At 33.0% G+C, this 22,532-nt stretch overlaps 1 protein-coding gene across 2 annotated transcripts in view; it reads left to right on the top strand.

Annotated features, from left to right (window-relative positions):
• DIP-beta (Dpr-interacting protein beta) overlaps positions 1-22,306 on the top strand; it is a 54,723-nt gene extending 32,417 nt beyond the window's left edge. For both annotated transcript variants that reach the window (XM_085191317.1, XM_085191316.1), the window contains exons 4-9: positions 1,416-1,601; positions 1,922-2,114; positions 8,507-8,635; positions 14,510-14,629; positions 19,768-19,938; positions 20,174-22,306. In XM_085191317.1, coding sequence (XP_085047443.1) covers positions 1,416-1,601; positions 1,922-2,114; positions 8,507-8,635; positions 14,510-14,629; positions 19,768-19,938; positions 20,174-20,394 — 1,020 coding nt within the window. In that variant the 3' untranslated portion in view covers positions 20,395-22,306. The remainder of the gene's footprint in view (positions 1-1,415; positions 1,602-1,921; positions 2,115-8,506; positions 8,636-14,509; positions 14,630-19,767; positions 19,939-20,173) is intronic.
• Positions 22,307-22,532: the final 226 nt, after the last annotated feature.

Below are 22,532 nucleotides of genomic sequence, written 5' to 3'. Positions count from 1 at the left end.
TACAAGTTTGGAAGTTTGGAATGGTTTTTTTTTCTGTGATATACCTGAAAAATATTTTTTCCTTTATTTATACGGTATGTACTGAAATAGAAACATTTTGTAGGTCAACAGGAACTACCCTCTAGGTTTTGGTATTGCGGTGTATAGCATACTATATGCAGCGAAAACGAAGCATAACACACTAGTATATTTTGATGCGTTGAACTATGTTAACATTTAATATTATTTTAAATTTAAGCTTTTGAGAAAAAGGTTATTGACAGACGAACAGACAGGCAGAAAAAGGGTGGGACCTGTTTTGTTTCTTTTGAGGTACGAAATACAAAAATTTATTCCAATTTGCTAAGAAACTGCCATTTTTAATAAGAATATAATTAGTAAAGTTAATCATACAATATGAATACACACTTCTCATAATCAAATACCAATTACAATACTCCGATATGCACCGCTGGTATGGATGAGTTTGGAAACTGGTAAATATTGAACAGCTTTTAATTTTAAGCAATGCACCATATGATGTAATTTTTGTGAAAATAAATTTCGAATTTTATTTTTGTAATATCAATTTATAATTTTTCTTGAAATGGTACAAAAATTGCATCAACATCAATTATCCTGGCCTTTGCTCGCAGTATTGCCATAATTTTACAAACATTGCTGCAAAGGACAGGAAAATTATATTTTTCTATTTGTTTAAGAAAAATAGTTTTATTATACCACTATCGTAGAGGTTCACCTTAGTGAAGGTCACAAATTAGTGTTTGATGCACACGCACTTTATGGTTCAAGTCTGTGTAGAACACTTTCCTGGTAGCACCTACTTCTTGTAGTCCACTCTTTCTTGCACCCTATTATAGATGTACCCTAATATTAATTTAATAATAAAATAATTACTTGAATCAATGCAATTAAATTTAGAAAACAGGCTATAAATATAATTTTAATGTAAAATAAAAATATTGTCATACAAAGAAGTGTCAAAAGCGTCATATTTTCATGGATATTTTCATCGTTTTTTATAACACGCTATGCAGGAAATTAGCTTCTATTGCGATGTCGTCGCTTGGTAAAGCGGGCAAAACGAGGGCGTTCTCAGTGCGCCCGCAGTACGCCATAGCGGCGACCAGACGAAAATGTAATTAAAAATTCCGAGAGCATTTTGCGAGGCGCTCGCAACAAGATAGTGTTGCCGGCGCTTGAGGATCGTTGTCATGACTGCCTCTTGGGAAGTATTCGCGTGTAATTAGACTTGTGCGCTGTAAAAGTCTTCATCGTTTACATTTTTGCAACCGCTAACGTTCTTCTATAGATAACAGGAAATAATATTAACTACGATTGCATCGAAAGTTCCTAAGGTATTGTATGTGTAACAAACATATTTAAAGAATATTCGACTGTATTCCCCGAGGCAGGTAGCATGGATCAAGGCGGACACAAAGGCGATTCTGGCGATTCACGAGCACGTGATCACGAACAACGCCCGCCTGAGTGTCACGCACAACGACTACAACACGTGGACGCTGAACATTCGGGGGGTGAAGCGGGAGGACCGGGGACAGTACATGTGCCAAGTTAATACGGATCCAATGAAAATGCAGGTGAAGTAATTGGGGTGTTTTTTTTGTTTCTTGGGTATTTTTTGTCATGGATTTTGTTTTGGATTTATTACATTTTCATTTCTTTGCTTATTTTCCGTAAATAAAGATATACTCGTATATTGCATGCTAAAGAACGAAGCCACAGGTCGCATTTAGTCGTACCTAAAACTCATATTATATTATATTTATTTGGATTAGACCTAAACGATATATAATATTTTAAAATAGAATAAACTAATGTTTTATTATATTTTTATTGTCCAATTTTTTTTTAATACTTTTGGTCATCATGAGGAATAATGCTGATTATTTACTTTCAGACTGCATTTTTAGAAGTGGTCATACCTCCAGATATAATTTATGAAGAGACGTCTGGTGACATGATGGTACCAGAAGGTGGTTCCGCGAAGCTCGTATGTAAGGCGCGCGGATATCCACCACCTAAAATTGTATGGAGAAGAGAAGATGGTGGTGATATTATATCTAGAGGCGGGCCGCAGGGGAAAACGAAAGGTAAATCATATGTTGATACAATATACTATTATTAATATATTATATGTTTTACATATTAAACATTCGTGATGCATGAGCACAAACGTGCACCTGCAAACGCGACAGGTTGTGAGTTCGATTCCTTTGCAAGGAAATTAAATATGAAATGTTTTCATTTCTTCGCTTCTTGTGTCAGGTTCAAAGCGCGGCGTTGAGTTCCGCCACTCAACACGCAACACCTTAACACTACACTCCCTCTGCCTACCTTGCTACATGCGATATACAGCGAAAAAACTGAAAAAAAAAATCCGACGATCAAATCCATAATTAAAACTGTAAATAATAGTTACTAGTAGTAGTAATATTATATAGTTTTTTCTTATATATCAACAATTAACAAAGAAATATTAGCAGCTCACATCCAACATATGAATAAAAAGTTACATAATAATCCTTTTATTCATATCGTCTTGTAGCTGTCAATGGACACGGCAACAGATAAGAATATTCGATACAAATGTTACGACGTTATACAAATATTGACAAGGAAATAGAACAATAAATGGTGATCGAGGTTAATATTTTTTCAACCGTCATTTATTATTGTCTTTTATATCATTACCATGGGAAATGTGCTTGTATCTTAGGGGGGTTAAATTTCCCATAAAATCAAATATGTCATTTACATTTTTTATAGCTGGGTAGACGGTGAAAACCTAGTGTTAAGACACTCCACGATTTTAAGAGGCATTGCGTGTTGAGTGACTTTTCGCCTTGCCAGAGCAAAAAAATTAAAAATATTAATAAATAATAATTAATTCCCGGGATGACATGAAGGTGTGACTGTAACATATATTTGGTTTCCACATAAAACGCCTATATTCTATAATCTACATTATAAAATAAGTAATAAACTATATTGACTAACATATTAAAATTTTAAATTCTGATGAAATTATGGAAAGAAAATAATTTTGCGAAAGACACCAGTTGTCACATGTCACACTTTTTTTTCAATAAATTAAATTAGAACATTAAACAATAATAATAAAACTGAATCCATTTCTGTTAGTCACTAACAAATAAAATTAAATTTTATAAGCATAAACAAATGGAACAAACAAGGGTTATTTAAAATAAATCATGAAATAACATAAAATTTATAGTTCTAGAAATATCATGCAAATTTAATGGCTAACTGTTTGCGTGCTTTGCTATTATTAATAAGCAACCTAAAGGAAATATATGTTTATAAAGATCTCTATCACAAGCTTAGCGGTTGTGTTAAGTTTTCCTTATATTTATCTCATTAGACTTACATATAACAGATACACGTATGAATAGAGTTAAGACACTCCTTTCCCCATTTTCTGAAAAATTCTGGACACATTGCGAATTGAGCAGCGGCAAAGAAATGAAAATATTTAATATTTCATTTCCTCATGTGGGAATCCAACCTACAACCTGACGCGTTTAAAGTCACACTTTGTTCCCCTGCGCCACACCTGGCTTCATTATTGTTGATACATCCAAATAATAATTTCTATCCAAATATAATTATTTATAGTATTACAATACAAACTAAATAAGTAGAGTTATACCATAACGTCTATTTAATTAAAACTTCAAAACATGTAGAGTATGCCGGCTCATACAACTTACATGAGGGAGCTTGACCCTCAACAGAGGAGATCCGTTATGCATATATTAAATAGGTTAAACCAATACTGGATAAGGAAATCCGATATAAATCGCATATAGAGCAATATAAACACCATTAACATTCCCTCTGCTAACTCGAATGAATATTTCTTGTTTAAATATAAATTCTTTTTCTCAAAGTACCCACAATAATTTATTATGAAGACAATATTAATACACATAATATTTAAATTGAGGCCAGTCGTGGCCACAAAATGTGTCGTGACAGGCTGTGAGTTCGATTCCCATTCGAGGAAATTAAATATTACAACTTTTAGATATACTAAGACAGTTTTTATTAAAATGCATTAAATGTCTGAAGAGTTTAATAAGGGAGCAACGAATAAATCAAAGCTTTAAATTATTCAGTATTGAATCTTGGCAGTAACTCAGATCAGAGCACTACGGGGAGGTTCTATTACCATTCACACCGCCCTTTCTAATCCCGCTGGATTACAATCTCTATACCACGATGGAATAATTACTCAGTTATACACCTTTACACTTGGTAAATTAAAATTGAGGCCAGTTGTGGCGTGGCTTAAAGCGTGACTGTAACGTGGGTTCGACTCCAGGAAATGAAATATTTATTTGAATTTATATTTCTCTTTCTTTGCTCTGTGTCGAGACAAATGGCTCCAGAATTTGGCGGAAAGTTGAAACGGAGTGTCTTAACACTACGTTCCATCTGCTTACCCTGATGTATACGGAATACAGCGTAAAGCTCCTTAAATATACAACTATTCCATAACAACATCATTATATATAAAATAAATGATATTATATAACTCGTTTTCTTTCACCGTATTGTAGGATACATCCTTGTTATTGATACAAGAAACTTCAATTATATCGACTCCTAAGGGGAATTCGTGACGAGTGGCAATTGGAAACTGTACTGACAGGGTGATTAATCGGCAGGTCCTACTTAACCCCACCACTGTTCAGACCGCCTTCTGCCATCAGTCAATTCATTAAGCTAACAAAGTACCACCGGTAATGACTTCTGCAGAGAGCGAGTACTGCTATATACTCGTAGCTGTTAAGATTAGTAGATTTAATTCTAATTCACTCGTATAAGAACCTCTTTTGTACATCCAAGTGCTGCACGGCAAATTTCTATTTCGTACGTCTTAAATTTCAACCGTTTTCCAAATAATTGTAATTTAGTATCTTCGCAGACACTTCATAATTGAGGATCAGTGAAAACTTTCACGCACCAGTTTTAAATTACTAACGTCAGCAACAATCATCAATTTGACTGAAGAAGTCTAATTAAAGAAGCCGTTACAAGTTACCTCCATAAATCTATTCAGGAAACAATACAGGCTATCCATTACGTGGGCCAATGGTACTTTACGGAATATTCCAATGAGGAAAGTTCTTGGGGTGTCGGACACGACAAATATAGTTTTTCAACGGCGCCAAGCGGCACTCACAAAATTTGTTATACCCAAGTTTCTGGGAGGTATGGCTGCATAAATCACTTACAACTTCAAGTAGATTTAAAATGCATTATTTGGACTCGAAAGTTTTGACATATAGCAATTTAATGTATAAGGAGTTGTTGTATTCATTACAAGCGGTTCATTTGTGTTTTTAAATACGTATATTCACTAGAAACTTTAATAAAAAGTATCTCCTATCCTATATTATACCACAAAAAAAATGTATACAAATTTTTATAATCATTAGTTGAGTAGTTTTGGCGTGTAAGTGAAACAAACAAACTTACAATCAAATTAATATTAGTATAAAGTACGATAATTGTGTTATTATTCACTAAAATGAACAAGATATCGTCATAATTGTAATGACAATCATTTCATTGTCTCAACAATGGTGTTTTATCCAAAATTGTTCCTTATTCTCACATGAAACATGTCTTAGTGACAATGGCGAGGGAACCTAATTGTCTTACGTTCTATATCAAATTATGCATATAAGTTAAGTAGCTTCTATTCATTCTGTAGTGGGACTTAGGCATATATAAAGTATTTATTTATTTCCTACCTTTGTATCCCTCAATAAAAGTGTATGCTAGATATCTAATGTATAACTTTTGTTTTAAAAAAAGAATAACTTCACGCTGTATCCTGCACACAGCAGAGTAGACAGAGGGAATGTAAGACACTCCGTTCCGAACTTTCTGCCGAATTCTGGAGGCATTGCGTGTTGAGTGGCAGAATTCAACGCCGCGCTTTGTCTCGACACCAAAGCGAAGAAATGGAAATATAAACGTAAATAAATATTTCACTTCCTCGACTGGGAATCGAACCTACCACCGTCGCGTTACAGGCACACCCTTGTGCCGCTGTGCCACGACGGCCCTAAGTTAAAAAAAAGTCTTTAAAATTTGGTATTGGATACTTCATACTCTTATAGTACAAGCTCTGGTAAACAAATTTAAAACACTAAACAAAAATAGTAATTAGTAGTTAACAAAGTATTCGACTTCTAATTAAAATTTAACTTTGAGGAGCGGATCAATGGATAGATGTTGCTTTTTCATCTTGCTTCAGGCAAATTTTACGTTTTATTCCCAGAATATTAATCAATTTTGAACATTTTGTATGAAACTTCCCAATTTAATGTATTAGTTTAAGTTAGGAAGTGACTTTATAATTGATAATTTTAAAAATATTTCATGCGTTGATTCCGGATTCTAACTCTATTCAGGGATGGCATCATATGAATATTGCTGATTCGACTTTTACATACTGAACAATAATTATATGAGATGCACAGTCTATAAAATGATCAGAAATTTAAAAATACACTATCTCGTTCCTTGCGGCTTCGTCTGAGAAATGGAAATAATTACTTGTTGTTTATGGACATTATCCGGACTATATCAATATGATTAATGTGATGTAATATAGCATAAACCCTTTCTCAATTTTTTTGCTGTTCTCCCACTACTAGTACTCTCCGTTTCCCACTTTTCGCCGAATTCTGGAGACATTGCTTGTTGACTGGTGGAGCTCAACGCCGTGCTTTACCTCGCCACCAGAGCGAAAAATGAAACTATTTGATAAATATTTAATTTCCTTGAGTGAAAATCGAATCCAAAATTTGTCGCTTTGACTGCCACACGCTTGTGCTGTGCCACGACTGGCCTTCCTATTGACGAATAGACCACAAAAAAAAATCATATCGATCAATAGTTCTTGAGATCGCGTTTAACGAAATAAAAACTTCCGCTTTATAATATTAGTATAGATTAATACATATAATAAGATAAATACAAAGGGTTTTTTTTACATTTTATAAATCCTCTCCATGAAAAAAATATTTTAAAAGATGATCAAATAATAAGTATTATTAAGTTTGATGACAATTTTACAAAATTTCTGTCGCCTGTAGAGACATTTCGATGCTTGAGCTCCGGGTCCGAGGGGCTTGAGAGTCACTTGACTTGTGACACATCGACAGCCCAAGTTTGTTCAGCGGCCCGCTTCAAAGATGGAGAGCATAAATTCCATGAAGTCGCGAAAATATTTTGATTTTAATTTGTTTTTTTTTTTCATACGTAGTATAACAATCTTTGTCTTCTCATATATTTCGTATATACTATATAATATTGGAGGTAGTAATTTATTAATGAAGTGTAATATTTTTGCTTTTGTCATGCAAGGTAAAAAAAAAATGTATTGGGCACAAAATTTAAAAGTAAAAATTCAATTAATCAATAAATCCTGTACAATATGACTAAGACTATAAATATTCAAAATTATCCATTTTTTATATAAACTATAATAAAGATAAAAAATTAGAAAGAGTCGTCTCTACAGTAGTATTGGCCTGCTATTGTTTGCTAACGAAGCGTGGCAAGTCGGTCGGCCGAGAGCTCTACACTTTAAACCATCACTCCCTTCGGCTGCTTCGGAAAATATTGCCCTTCTTTTTATCGTCTTGTTTGAATAATGCCTTTAAACGTACTTCGACGCCATTTGAGCAAGGTGTCAAGAAAACAGCTCGAGTTCGAACCACTAACCTCGCTTGTTTATCAAAGCCTGTCTACTTTGGCATTTGAAAGTGTTTTCCAAGGCTTCTTGTACAAATGTAAAACAAGCACATCGCGATCATAGAAAAATGTTAGTTTTCGCTGTTTATTTTTATAGCGTAATAGGCCGTTGTAGCGTAAGGACACAAGGGTGTGAGTGTAACGACGGTTATGGGTTCGAGCCCTACTCCTACTCGGGAGAATAAATTATTATTTATTACTATTTTCATTTCTTCCCTCAGTCGGCGTTGAGAGTTGAAAATCAGGAGGGGAGTGTCATAACACTAAGTTCTCTCTGCCTACCCTGCTATGTGCGGGTCGATATAAATAGCTCATCAAGTTCACATTTTCTAAATATTGTGATATTACTCTGCATTCTTATTTCGCAAATATATTCAATGTTTCACAAGAAAATTAATTAAATTACGAATTTAAACAAAAAATGTTAATTTTAAGTAATTATCCTTTTATTTCAGTACAAAACAATTACAGTTCAGTTCAGTACATTATAATTTATTTGTTGATAATAATATTTTATTCCAAATTATAATAATTTCGCTTGTATTATAGCTATAGTATAGCACAATAATAACTAATTTACTCCGAGGAGAATTAAACCTACGACGTCTGGAATAAATAGTATTGTAAAAAAAGTTTTATTGAGCAAATTGTAACACAATTGTAAAAACTTGTTTATTTTTAACAGTCTCGTCATTAGAAGGGGAGATCGTGAACTTAACGAAGGTAACGAGATCAGAGATGGGAGCCTATCTGTGCATTGCAGCCAACGGCGTGCCGCCTTCTGTGAGCAAGAGGATAATGCTGCATGTACATTGTAAGTAGTTACACATACATACATATATCATGGGTGTTGATTATGGCGAATTTCTTACCAAATGAATAAAAAATATTGATTAATTTGGTAAGAAAATTTTTATTATGACTGACTGCGTTGACTTAGAAGCTTGATGTTGTCTATATATTTAATGTTAATATATTTAATTTTAATGTCTTATAAGAGTTCCGCGTTACCTTTTAAGCTACGAAAACCTAAAAACATTAATTAAACTTTCTTCTTTTAAATAATGATTTAACATTCAAATAGCACTGGTTTCTATTATATAACCTACCCAGCTACCCACTAAATCACCCGATACCACATCCATTTATAAAACGTTTTCAATTTAATATAACCTCTCATTCGTCAACCCAACCTTTAAGGAGCTGGAAGATGAAGCGAATCACATTACGTATTCAGGGCATGAATCAATTCATCCAGCGATAAAATCTCACCTGCGTGCTGTACCAATGAGCAAAAAGCCTCGCGAACTCTTATCAGAGGATCTCGAAGCTAATTTATAACGGAGTTATTGAATGCTCGATGGTCGGGAGGTGTAGACCTGGGCCCGACATTTCGAACACGTAAGCAATTGAGATTTTCGCGTTATCACGTATCATCTTCGAGGCGTGCCGCGCATCTCAATGTGGCTGTCGTTTGTAGTTCGCGTGTTTACTGTTTAGAGCTCTGTTATGTGTTATATCATTTAGGTATTATAGCATTATTTTCATTTCTTTGATCTGATGTCGAGGCAAAATCTCGGCGTTGAGTTGCGCCACTCAATGCCAATGCCTCCAGAATTCAACGGAGAGTGGAGTGTTTTAAGACTAGGCTCCCTTAGCTTACCCTGGTTTCATACGGGGAGCTGGGGAGGTTTAGGTAAAGCACGCCTTTGTTATTATGTTTTCACTATACCTTGTTCTTATTAATGATATTGAAGTTATTATAACAAAAAATACTGAATGAATTTCAATATACGAACTAAAAATATTGCGAAGCTGTATTTCAGAAATAATATTTTACCCCATTATAACACTGTTTTTGTTACTTTATAGAATAAAACAAAGCTTTCAGTTCAATGAAAACAAATGATAAATATATTCTTTTCAGGTAGTTGCACTAAAATAAATGAATCTTTTATCTCAACATTTCTCATTCAGAGGTCGATCGTGGAAACGGAATAATACACTGTTGTACGCATTTTCATTTATATTTTAAAATATGAATAAAAATTACACTTTATTTAATGATATACTTGACGGTACAATCATTTCAATAATTCTGCAATATTTTTTTTTGTTTAAAATTATTTATTACTTGCTATGCTTACTTGCTTAGTATTTCAACCTTCAGGTGTAAATATTAAATGTCATCGGCACACATCATCAAAATATAATAACGAACTTAAAGCAAAATATTTCAAAATTTACTCTAATTATACTTAAAAATTATATTCTTTAAACATTTGAAAACCTTTAATAATTTACGGAAGCCCGAAATATGTAATAAAAATCATCCATCTATCCATCCACGAGACGATCCATCACTGCTCACGAGTTCATAAAATTTTGTTTTATTTTAACAAAGCGTTCAATCATATCTGCATGCAGATGAAAATACCTTTAAATTGAACCTATAATAATACTGTAATTATTAATTATTTTCATATAATGTAAACAATAAATAGCAGTTTAATAAAGTAATCAATTACCTATTATGTACGTATTTCATTTTGTGATAGCAATGTCGTGTTCATTATATTTTGAAGGGAGATATATATTATGATTGTAAAATAAAGACTATTATTCGAATTCCTATCCACTACTACGATATTGACTTATTTGATTTGATTAATATGCAAAATTAAAAAAACCAAATTAAATCAGCTTCACGCTGTATCCCGCACACAGCAGAGTAGTAAGACACTCCGTTCCCCATTTTGCGCCTAATTTTGGAGGCATTGCATGTTGAGTAGCGGAACTCAACGCCGCGACACCAGAGCGAAGAAATAAAAATATAAATGTAAATAAATATTTCACTTCCTCGAGTGGGGATCGAACCCACAACCGTCACCTTCCAGTCACACCCTTGTGCCGCTGCGCCACGAAGGCCTGCCGTAAAATCAAACGAAACAAACCAAACATAAACGTTGAACAATAGCTACAACCAGCCGCTTTCAAGTCCACAACATAAAATTTCATCATACTCCCCAACTTGTAATTGAAACCAAAATCTAAACTTCTGTGATTCATTAAATTCAATTAACCGCGGACATACTTTTCAGGCTTTAATTAACTGTTCTAAATTCATGAATTGGCTCTGTCCATTTTCGGTTTTAGTTCAATATGTGTAAAAGTTTTTCGAGGCTTTCGTCCACTGCCGGTCCGGACGTTGTCCGCTAGGTATTTGCATTCGGTTATTGGCAGCATCGATGTACACACTCGACTGATTGAACCGGCCTGTGTACATACTTGTATTAAATTACATATATAAAAGAACATATTAATTATTAAAATGCTTGTTTCCAATAATTAACGTGGTATATTAAAATATATACTCATAAGAGATGATTCTAAATCATCTAGAATAGAACCATAAGCAATACATAATTCTGAAAGAGAAAGTCAATAACACAAAGATATCACTACAGATTCGTTACATTATACTATCCAATAAGCACATAGCACGCTGTTCTTGAGGACAACCAAGAGAAATTTACTTCATAGAAAACGCAATTTCAAGCGAACAAACAAACTACTGGCAGGAACCCTTCCACTCAGTTTAATTACTTCGCAAAGAATGCGTCGCTCGCGCTCGATGAGGAGACAAAATTAACACCCTCAAATATTTAATTTAAATTTCCTTCCCCAAAAACGAATGATAACAGCTATCGCGAACTTGTGGTCGCCCAACGACGCTTGGCGGAAAATAAAAACACTTTTTAGAGTGGCAGGACTGGCGCAATTCATTTGTAACAGTAATTGCCTCGGAATGCGTCGAGTTTCTTTTAGTTGATTCACGGAGGTTTTCGAGGTGGCAGGTAAATGAGGTTAGAGAAAAGAAAAAGCTCCAGCGAAGTGAATAAATCGTAATCAATTATCTCAAGTCTTTTAGTTTAATCTACAATGAACATTTTCGTGAAGATTATGAGACTTGAGCGTTGTTTATGTTGAGTTATACGGTTCGTTTACAACCTTAATTATTATTCAGTACAATTTTTCTTCTTTTTTTCTTTTGAATATAGCTAATTTAAATAACTGTAAGGTATATTTCAAAACAAATGTCGTTAACGTAGGGAACGACGGTGTATATTAATTTGGTAGAACGTGTTCGAGCAACCGTATTTCCATTAAAAAGTTAGTAGGGAATCTCGATAATATCTCAAGGTAGTGTTGACTACTAAACACCAAGAAATCCGAAAATGGCGTAGCGTGTGCGCCTCTCCGTTAATCAAACTGTCACTTCAAGAATTCCAGGCGGAATCCTTTCCGAGAAAACTCTCGTAACTTTTGATTGCCGAGAAGAATCCTAAGCTACTTATACGTTTGGAAATTACCTAATCAGTTTCCCAAAGTTGTTATACTTTTTGTAGATATAAAAGGATTTATCCAACTCCGAGTCCGACGATCGTGAACCCATAGCTTTTTAATTAGGTTAAAATATACCTCTCATTATTCCAGTTTATTTAATAAGCAAAAGGCTATCCTTATTGGGCCTTCTAGTTATTAATTAGAACAAAAATTCTAATCGTACAGATTTTGTTCGGTAAATTGGCCACTTGAAGTCGTAAAAGCCGTCTAAAGGATCTTAACGACGGTCAAAGAGAATAACCGCAAATAAGCTGCAATATAATGTTGATGGAGAAAATTCTTTCTTTAATTCACTCGAAACAAGCCTATAGAAGTTGGTTAAACTTTTATTATATTTTATTAATTTGTGATTTCTAAATTTTGAAGTGGATGCTATTATATTTTATAATTATATCTTTCTTTTTTTTCTTTCTTTCTTTCTTTCTTTAATAAAAAGTAAAACAACATACAAATATCATAGATAATAACTTTATAATACAGCGTATTACCCAAGTAATTTACTTCCAAAATGAAATTAAATTCTATTTAATTTCTAACATTTTCAACTAGCACTAAGATCTAAAAACAATGGGATTCTAAGTTAAATTTGCGCACAAACGGCTAGTCCAATGAAAACGCAATCCAAACACCAGCAAGGCAGTCCCGGGTAATGTTCAAAGTAAACACCTGACAGACGCAACGAAATTTTACCACGAAGTGGCGGAGCGAGCAAACACGACGTGAGCGCGGCTACCAAATTAATTTTAGTTTAATAAGATTAATATTGCTATGTTTTAACTGGGGCTATTTCACGTTTTAATATAAGGTTTAAATATTATTGATTATTAAAATATCTATTTCTATAACAATTTCTACGCATCGGTTGGTTGGTTAGTTTCAGCATCTGATTAGGCTAACTTAGACGGAGTTCATACGTTCAATTTAATTGAATTTATAAAAATAAATTGACAATTTCAAATGAAATGAGAATTAAAATATTGTATATTATTTTCCATTTATTAGTTATTCTTGATTCATTGCCTATATTAAAAAACAAAGGAGAATATAAATGTAAATTTCCAGTAATAGTGTATATAATAAACACCTGACAAGTGCAGAATTTATCGCGAAGTGGCGAGGCGAGGCTTCTTTTCTTAGTAAATATACCGCACCCAAAAATGTGCTTGTGCAATGTCATATATTTTATGAATATAATATAAATTCATTTATTTTTCCATTACACGCTTTCTTCCTGGTAAGAAGCTTCATTCTCCAACTTTCACCAAATTGAGTGGCGCAACTCAACGCCGTACTTTGCCTCGACACCAGAGCAAAGAAATGAAAACATTAAATATTTCATTCAGTCAGATGTTTGTGTCCCTGTGCTACTGGACTGGCCTCAACAATTTCTTTAGACCGTCAAATGAACAAGCGATTCTGAAACATAACATAAAATATTCCACAAATTCAAACAATACAGAAGAATGTTATTATATTAAAATAACAATTCGACTGCAGAAAACAATTACTGCTTAATTATGAGCCGGTGAATGTAACAGCATTAATGTAAAGTATCGCATGCCAAACTAAATAACATTAAATGTCTGCGGCGAGTGTAGATGCGTTCAGCTGTGCGAAATGCAAAAGGCCGTGGAGCCTTCTAGCTGCAGTGCAAACACACCGCTGCAAATAAATGCAAATGGGAACTTGTGTAAACAAAAATGCGGCTTAAACCCTACTGCATATATTTATATATGTAGTAGGGTTTAAACCTATACAATCTGTCAATATAGTCCAGCGAATAATAAACCGTATTATTTGCTATTAAATGTGAAAACTGTGTGGGCGGTTGCCGCCGAATAAACGTTGTGGTGGGTGTATATCATTGCAAACCGCCGGCTACTGTAAACGGTTGCCATACTATTTCATGCACTCGGAATTAAAATTGCAAAAAAATATTCGTTGTCGTTACGGAATTTTCCTTATGGGTTTATAGTAGCTTTTACTGTGATATATAGATTTGTATAATTATTTACAATTCTTTAAATATACCATCTGTTATATTAATAATAATTTTTAACAGGTAAAATTAATTTTAGAGTTTTTTTTTTTTATTTACACATCTCATTTTTTTATGCGGTGTAACACTATTACTACTTTTAAATGATCAGCTATACTAAGATAATTTTTATAAACTCAGTTACATTTCGTTCATAAATATGAAATGTTAGAAGAACTAATATATTAATATATAGAATAACATATAAATTAATAATTTATTATATTAGCATATTTTTTTCAGTTCATCCTCTAGTGCAAGTCCCAAATCAGCTTGTGGGCGCTCCGACCGGCACGGATGTGACTTTACAATGTCACGTGGAAGCCTCACCAAAAGCTATCAACTATTGGACCAGAGAGAATGGTGAGAAAACGTTTAATTATATAAATATCATTATATCAAAACTAAATATTTCACTAAAATTATACTTCCAAGTTCCTATATTTTCATATAACAACATTATCACAATATTTATCATAAACAATTTATTAAAAGATATACAACCTCGCGGAAAAAAAATAATCTTTGATAAAACTTAGCATAAAGACCAGGCAGATATTTAACGAGCTTCTCGTAATTCATAAAGCTTATTAAGTCCCGGACACGAAACTCAAGAACGGAATAAGCAACTAATTTCATTATTCATAGAGCACATTGAAAGCGTTAAAGTAGTCATTAAAAAGGCCGTTATTCATATTTCTACTATCTTCCTTGACATGCCACGAGGCTAGCCAGCTTACGAGATACTACATTTTTATGCGTATATTTTAAAAGATGAAATATGCTCTGTTTTCATGTCCGTTTTTCATTTCGTGACGATTTATTTTGACTTTGATTACACCGCGTCAATGTTACGGCTTATTAACGGCCCGTAATTACGCGAAGGGATGACAACGTAAAATATTGCTGAAGCGGGAAAAATTAATAACCTGAAGGCTATTTTAAAATTAAATAAATATTATAACTGTGTTATCATATTTAAACTGTTAGAATATCCAGGATTAAAATATGCTGATTTCTTTTCACTGACTTGTAGAAGTATGTAGAAAGAATAGAAACAATTAGGTATAATAGTATGAACTCATATAAAAAAACCGTTCAATTAGTGCATGCATTTGGCTGTGGATCAGTGGTCCTGGACCTTTGTTGATGTAATACTACAATTAAAAACCGTACTTACATTGTAATTATATTTTAGATAGAGAATAAGATAAATAAGAAGTTCCCTATGTATGAATAAATGTACCTATGAATTAATATTATTTAATACATTTTTGTAAATTATTTCAAATAAAGAAAATTGTACAAAAACACGCGCTAACTAATACAAATAAGGCTCTCAGCCTAAGAAAACCTAGAGGGGTCGGTAACTTCATTACTTCTCATTATAATGACACCCTAAGGATGAAAGTTGTTTATTCAGTACCACGTGACAGATGGACAAAAATACCACTGGAGAATTAAATAAACTGCAATAAGAGAGACCATTTTTTCTACGAAAGCAAACGATTGTTTAATTAAAATGTCAACGGAACATTAAATTCATAATCGCATAGATAAAAAATAAGCTTAAATAAAGAAATTATTTACTTGCAATTATTTATTTAAAAGTACTGAAAAAGGAATACAATTTTAATAAAATAAAAGTAAATAGCACGTAACATTCCATATAAAATAAACAAAGAGATGCATACCGAAATGTGAAAGTGAAACAATTTTCGAGCATAGCTAATGCAAACCGGGAGCATTCCAGAAGCGCCAATATCCCCGAATGGTGCGTTTTGCGCGACAACGCCTGGCCACTAAACTCGAGTTAGGAAAGGATTTACGTTACTCGGTGCCCACTACATATGTGGGGGAAAAGCAGCTGCCCCCAACCGACAAAACGTATAAAAGTTTTTCGCAATGCGGTCCTTAAATTGTTTTTAAACCGATGAGTTTTGGACCGTTTTGCATAAGTGCCTTCCAAGATTTATTTTTTTTATCCTGTTTGCTAAAAGCAAAAACAATTGCTAAAAAAAACCTTATAGCTTAGCTTCATAAAATTAATTGAGGGATATAAAAGCATAGGCGTTTCAGTCATCAAATACCGTAACATTACTGGAAATTTCTACTTTATCGTATTAAATAGTATTTCTATTAGAATCCGATGTTAGTCTTTCCATCAGAATAAGTTACTCAAATGACACCAAGTAACCGAAATAAATTAAAATCACATTACTTTTATATATCAATTTATTTTATTAATTAATTGAATTGAGAAATATTGTGTTCAGTTGGAAAAATCATGAAAACTAATAAATTAAACATATAGTCATATATCGTAAGCAGGCAGATGTATAGTTAGGGCAGATTTAGATGCAGTTACAAAGGCAACCGAGCCCGCCATTACGCGGCCGGAGCGACCGACCGCGCAAAAAGCGGACCAAATTCTATTACCGCCCGATATGCAACAAAGACCGCTGGCTCGCCCGCTTCAAATTGCTTTAGGCTACAGTCGCGATATTTACTTATACATGCCGCGATATTCCTGCAAATAAAATACTATTTTATACTATCTTTTCAATATCAGAGCTAGAAGCTAGAGAAGCAGATAAGCTAGGTTAAAAAAATTATGATGGAAAAGTAAGCGGTAAGTGAGGTAGGGGGAAACCTCAGTTGACCTTCGAAGACACATTACCAAAGATACCGGGAGGATCCCATGGAGGATGAAGAGGTTGATGACAGCAGATGAGGCGAAAGAGGTATGTAGAGACCGTAGCGTTTGGCGCTCCGTTTTCTCTGACTACCCCGCTAGAGGTACAGCGAAGCTAGAATAGAAGAGAATAAAATAGGTCTAGCAGGTTCATTTAGATATACTCATACAGCCCGATCTGTTTATCTGGCTTACTATAGCCACAAATATAGGTGATGGACGGGCAGACGGCAGTTTGTAGGCCATAAATTGCCAGGAGTACAAATTAAATTAGGTAATACACAGGCGTGACGAGCACGGACAAGCGGCAGGGCGGCCGCAGTTGACATGGAATGGGTGTGACCGATGTCGCCGGTGCCGGCAACGCAGCCTCCGCACTTTTTGATATATACTTATTTATTTAACCCATTAAAATTTCACTTTATATACTGTTAGATGTTATTATTAAAAAAATTAACATCTCATATTATAATTAAATACCTTTATAACAAGTTGATTGTTTTATAAATATTTTTTTTAAAAAAAAGGACTAACGTAGATCTAAGATAAAAACATCTTTTAATAAAAGTAAAAAAATAACAAAATAGATATAAGTAAATAGTATTTAACTGACTAGGAAAATATTAAATTAGCCAAATCATAATTCACCTTTATTAAATATTCTTGAATTTGATATTGAACAATAATTAATTAATATGGTTGTCGAGGGATAAACAAAAGAGGGCGGGCCCGTCGCGTCGCAAGCGTCAAGTAAGGTGTCAGTTGCACCGCAAGAGCCACAGATTTGTGGCCAATTCACACGAGCTCCAATCCTGTTTGGTCAATGTTAAGAACATTTATTAATTACTTTTATGTAATTTATAATTGAAGTACGATATAATTGATGTATTTATTATAAATAAATATATTCAATGACCATAATAAACATAAGTAACATTTATAAAGGATATACTAAGAGCGATACACGGCGTTGAGTTCCACGAATCAATAAGCAATGCCTCCAGAATTCGGGGGAAAGTGGGTAGCGGAATGTTGTAACACTCGGCTCCCTCTGCCTAACCCGTTACAGGCGGGATACAGCGTGAAGCTGAAAACAAAAATAAATATAATTATTATGCTAGTTTATATATTTATTGTTATTGTTTGATACAATAGAGTGTCTGCCACAAGCAAAGACCCATAGCAGGACGTCAGTTACAACGTATATAACGAATGATTTGTGGTCAATAACATAAATTTAGTTTCAGTTGTGAATTCGAATTCCAGGTCCAAGAGTCTTGATAGGATTATACTATATGGCGTTGTACCATTTATCGTGAAAATATTAAAATCCACCACGAGAGATTACAAAAGTAGTATGTATATCGGTACATTCCTAGTTAGGAAGTAAATATATATTTTTTTTATTTATGACGAATATAAATTTTATTTAAATTAAAAGACAGTTCTTAACATCATGTTAAAATTCGCGACACTATCTCCTTCGTATACATCAAACCCAACTACAGCGAAGCTATCAGCTACCGTAGTTCGTTTTAAATGGACTTCAAAACTTTATAAGACTTACTAAAATATTAAATATCAAGAAAGAAAATAGAAAATATTAAGTAGATTTTTGCAAGAAATTACTTACTCGATTCTAATATATAAACAAAAAAACAACAAAGTTTCTTAATAAAAAAAATTATACAAATTCCAGAAACGGAATGTTTATTCCTCAGATATAAATTCAATTAGATGTTCAAGAAAATAAACCGTAGCGGTCGGATGGTAATAAAAATGAAAAAAAAAATCCAGCCGCAAAAATAAACGAGACAAGAAGAATGCAAGCAATTTTTAATGTGGAACGAGTAGAAAGCAGCGCGACCCTCCACCGCGGTAATAATGTAGCTAACAACGAAAATTCAACGAATCGTTGGACCGACTCGCTCTTTACACATTTTAAACGTTCTCAACGGATAAAGTAACGAGGTACTTACAATACTGTGGATAAAGGTTATCTACTGGCGTTGCTGTTATGATATTTATGAGAATAAATACGATGGGGGATTTTCGCAATGCTACATTTAAATAACATTTTTACTTTAAACTATATATATTTAATTATTCAAATTTTAAACAAAATGGATGGCCGTTTGTTTCTTATTTTTATCTGTATTTTGTTCATGCATTTAGTATATTTAGCTCATAGTAGCATAATATTACTTGTAGGATATGTTGAAACAACATATTTCACACCGATATCGGGCGGACAATGGTCGGAAGTACCCGAAAATAATGGATGTTATGAATATGGATATTATGAATTTAAACGTATCGTTATATCGGAAAGGCATACATACGCCTATCGAATAAAGGAAGATCAATATACTAGTATTGAAAATCTTACTTTAAAATTACACAAACGTCCAAATAAATTATAGATTATATTTTAAAAGGACGTTACTTATCTGAAAACTATACATTGGGATATTTAGTTCAATATGTTGAGATTTTGTATTTTGCTTAATACCTTAATGTCACAAGCAGTTTTTTAGCGTCACGCTGTTGAATTTTGCATTCATGTTGATTGGCGGAACTTAACACTGCGAATTATGTCTATGCTAGAGCGAAAAAAATGGACATATTTAACATCTCATTTCCTGTCACGTTTACAATCGTACCTGCGCCATAACTGGTCTCGACCACAAGCACAAATATTTAATTGTATAATAGTGTAATTATTTCTTATGAATCTCAGATATTCATTGCCAATGCCAAAACTACTATACAATACTTATATACATAAATTTAATTTTTCAAACAGGTGAAATGATCATAACGAATGACAAGTACCAAATGAGTGAAATTAACAGCTCCGCATACAGCGTTCAAATGCGTCTCGTCGTTAGAAATATACAGGAAAATGACCTGGGAGGGTACAAGTGCATCTCTAAAAACTCTATAGGGGACGCTGAAGGCAATATTAGATTGTACGGTGAGTTTTCACTTAAATAATTTTTATATAGAATCTTTAAATTTAATAATATATTTTGGTTAACTTACCAAGGTGAAACAAAATCTAAACATGTTAAAAAGGGTCAGTTAGATTTAATAATAACATGCACCAATACTTATTAATTAATTCAAACTATAATTCCAGTTGGCTTCCTATTAGTCTAAATTATGAAATTGTGTTATATCTAGCTTACATTATATAATACCACTAACAGAAATGGAACTGCCGTATCGCAAGAACCGTAACGACGACGATCGTGATGCGGAGTTAGAAGAAACAAATGATGTCCGATCCAGTCTTCAGGGCTCCTTGCGGGAGGGTGGAAGACTTCATGATGCAGGGTTCCTTGGCGGAGGAAGCCCGCTGCCCTCCTCCGCCCCTTACGTAGCTCCGTACGCAACCTTTTTAATATCTGCCTTAGTCTACATATGTTAAACTTTTCCCTTCAAGCCTTATGAGGCAGCGAATTCGATGTGGCCTAACCACATTATATTTTTTTTAAATTTCGAGTGGTTATGACTTGTTTATGTCAATTTTCAAAGTGTTCTAGTTGTTAATGTTAAACGATCGAGATATATGATTAATCAAAACGATTCTCGAATATATTTTTATCAACAATTTATAATTCTCGTTCATTAATACTAGAAATTCCTTTTTGGTTTCTAAACCTAACAATGTATAAATATATTTTTTTTATTTTCCTATTTTCTTCATATGCTGAAGTTAGGCCACTATATATTGACTGTCTCATATTCAAGTTGCGAAAGAACTCTCTATATCACGTATCTATTGTTCTTCCAAGTTTAAAACATGATTTTCTCGTTACCCCCACTTTCTAAGTAATATAGTTGAGGATAAAATTGCCTGGAATATTGCTATTCATTTAAGACCAATCTCACCAGACTTCCTTATTAAAATTAAATATATTTTAATACTCGTTTATAATTATGAGCATATTTCAACGTTATTAACATTCCTTTTGTTTAATTATGAATTAATAAAATAAATTTGTATGTATTAATCGAATTCAATGTTGCTAATGTATATGAATGTCGTGACCAAAAAGGAAGTGAATATGTAACTGTATATTGTATAGAGCTGTTAGCTTATAATCATTGTAAATGCTTAGATAATTGTGGTACTGTCAAATTAAATTTAGCGGTAACCCAGTAAAAGTTGTTAAGAGGCAATTTCGAAAGAAAATTTTTAATATATTATTATTTTCTTTAATGTTTGTGTAAGTTTTATTAAATCTTTTACTTAAATGATTTTTTTTATGCATATTAGGAATATGAAAGAGTTTTATATCTGAGCGCAGAAATTTCACTGTATGAAAAAAATCGTTGAAATGAAACTAAAATATGTTTTTGAAATATAAACTTTTATACATTTATACATACCAAAGCAGATTTTGGCAGGCAGATGCAAAGTTTGTCACGGTCTATTTCAGGTATTTTTAGAGCTACGAGTACATATACTCGTATGATATTCATATTTTTTATTATAGCACTAACTTTAAGTTTTCTGATTATATTAAACCCCTAAGATTAAAACATAGTAGCTGTTGTAATACTCCTGCGAAATTATAGCTTGATAATATGAAATTAATAAATACTGTCAAAATTCGCTATAAAAATGTATTAATTATTTACTAATATATTTTATTAATAAACTGTTTTTTAAAATTACCTAATTGTAGGTTACTGGGTTATTGCTATCATCATTTTAATAAAAATTTCATAATCAGTAACTTTGTTGACATTTCTACGATTCTACGGCGCTATTATAATTTAATAACCTAATAATATAACTTTGTTGTTTCCTTTAGCACATACATTTTGAAATCTACTAACATTATCATAAGCATACAATGAATATTGACATTAGAAAATAATACAGAATGTAATCTTAAAACCAGAACATAACGTTTTTTGTATATACGTAAAAGAGCAAAATTTAGCTTTCCCCAAAATTATTTAGTTAGTTTTAGTAATTTTGTAAAATTTGTATTTATAATATCTAGATCCCAGATTCGCATTCCTATAGGAATATTAATGTATATTGCAAAGCTATAAAATAAGTAATTATATAATTGTTACATATAATATTGTTGAATTTGTGAACCAACATTTGTAAGCTATGGATAAAAAATAAGAAAATTATTAGCAGTAGTTATGTTTATAGAACTGTATGAACTTCAGCCAGATGTTGTTTTATGCAATTCTTTGTTAAATTTATTATTATAAACGAAACGTACTATGTAATTTTGCTGCCAATGTCTACGTACAGTCTTGTAATGAATGTATAATATACCTGCAAATCATTATAAATATACATACCTACCTAACTGTTGTTTTAGTCAAGTCTATAATAATTTAAGATAAATATTCATTATCATCATCAAATCTTGTGTGTTGAGTGGTGAAACTCAACGCCGAGCTTTTGCCTTGGTGACAGAGCGAAGAAATTTTAATAAATAATAATTTATTCCCCCGGGTGGAAAGTGGGGAGCGGAGTGCCTTAACACTAAGTTTCCTATGCCTACTGCCTACTGGATACAGCGTAAAGCTGAA

The sequence above is a fragment of the Heliconius melpomene genome, chromosome 10, assembly GCF_056956725.1.
Source record: "Heliconius melpomene rosina isolate 202511_hmr_F chromosome 10, ASM5695672v1, whole genome shotgun sequence".
Lineage (NCBI taxonomy): Eukaryota > Metazoa > Arthropoda > Insecta > Lepidoptera > Nymphalidae > Heliconius > Heliconius melpomene.
The sequence above is the reverse complement of the archived record's forward strand: the minus strand, read 5'-3'. Positions and strand labels throughout refer to the sequence as shown.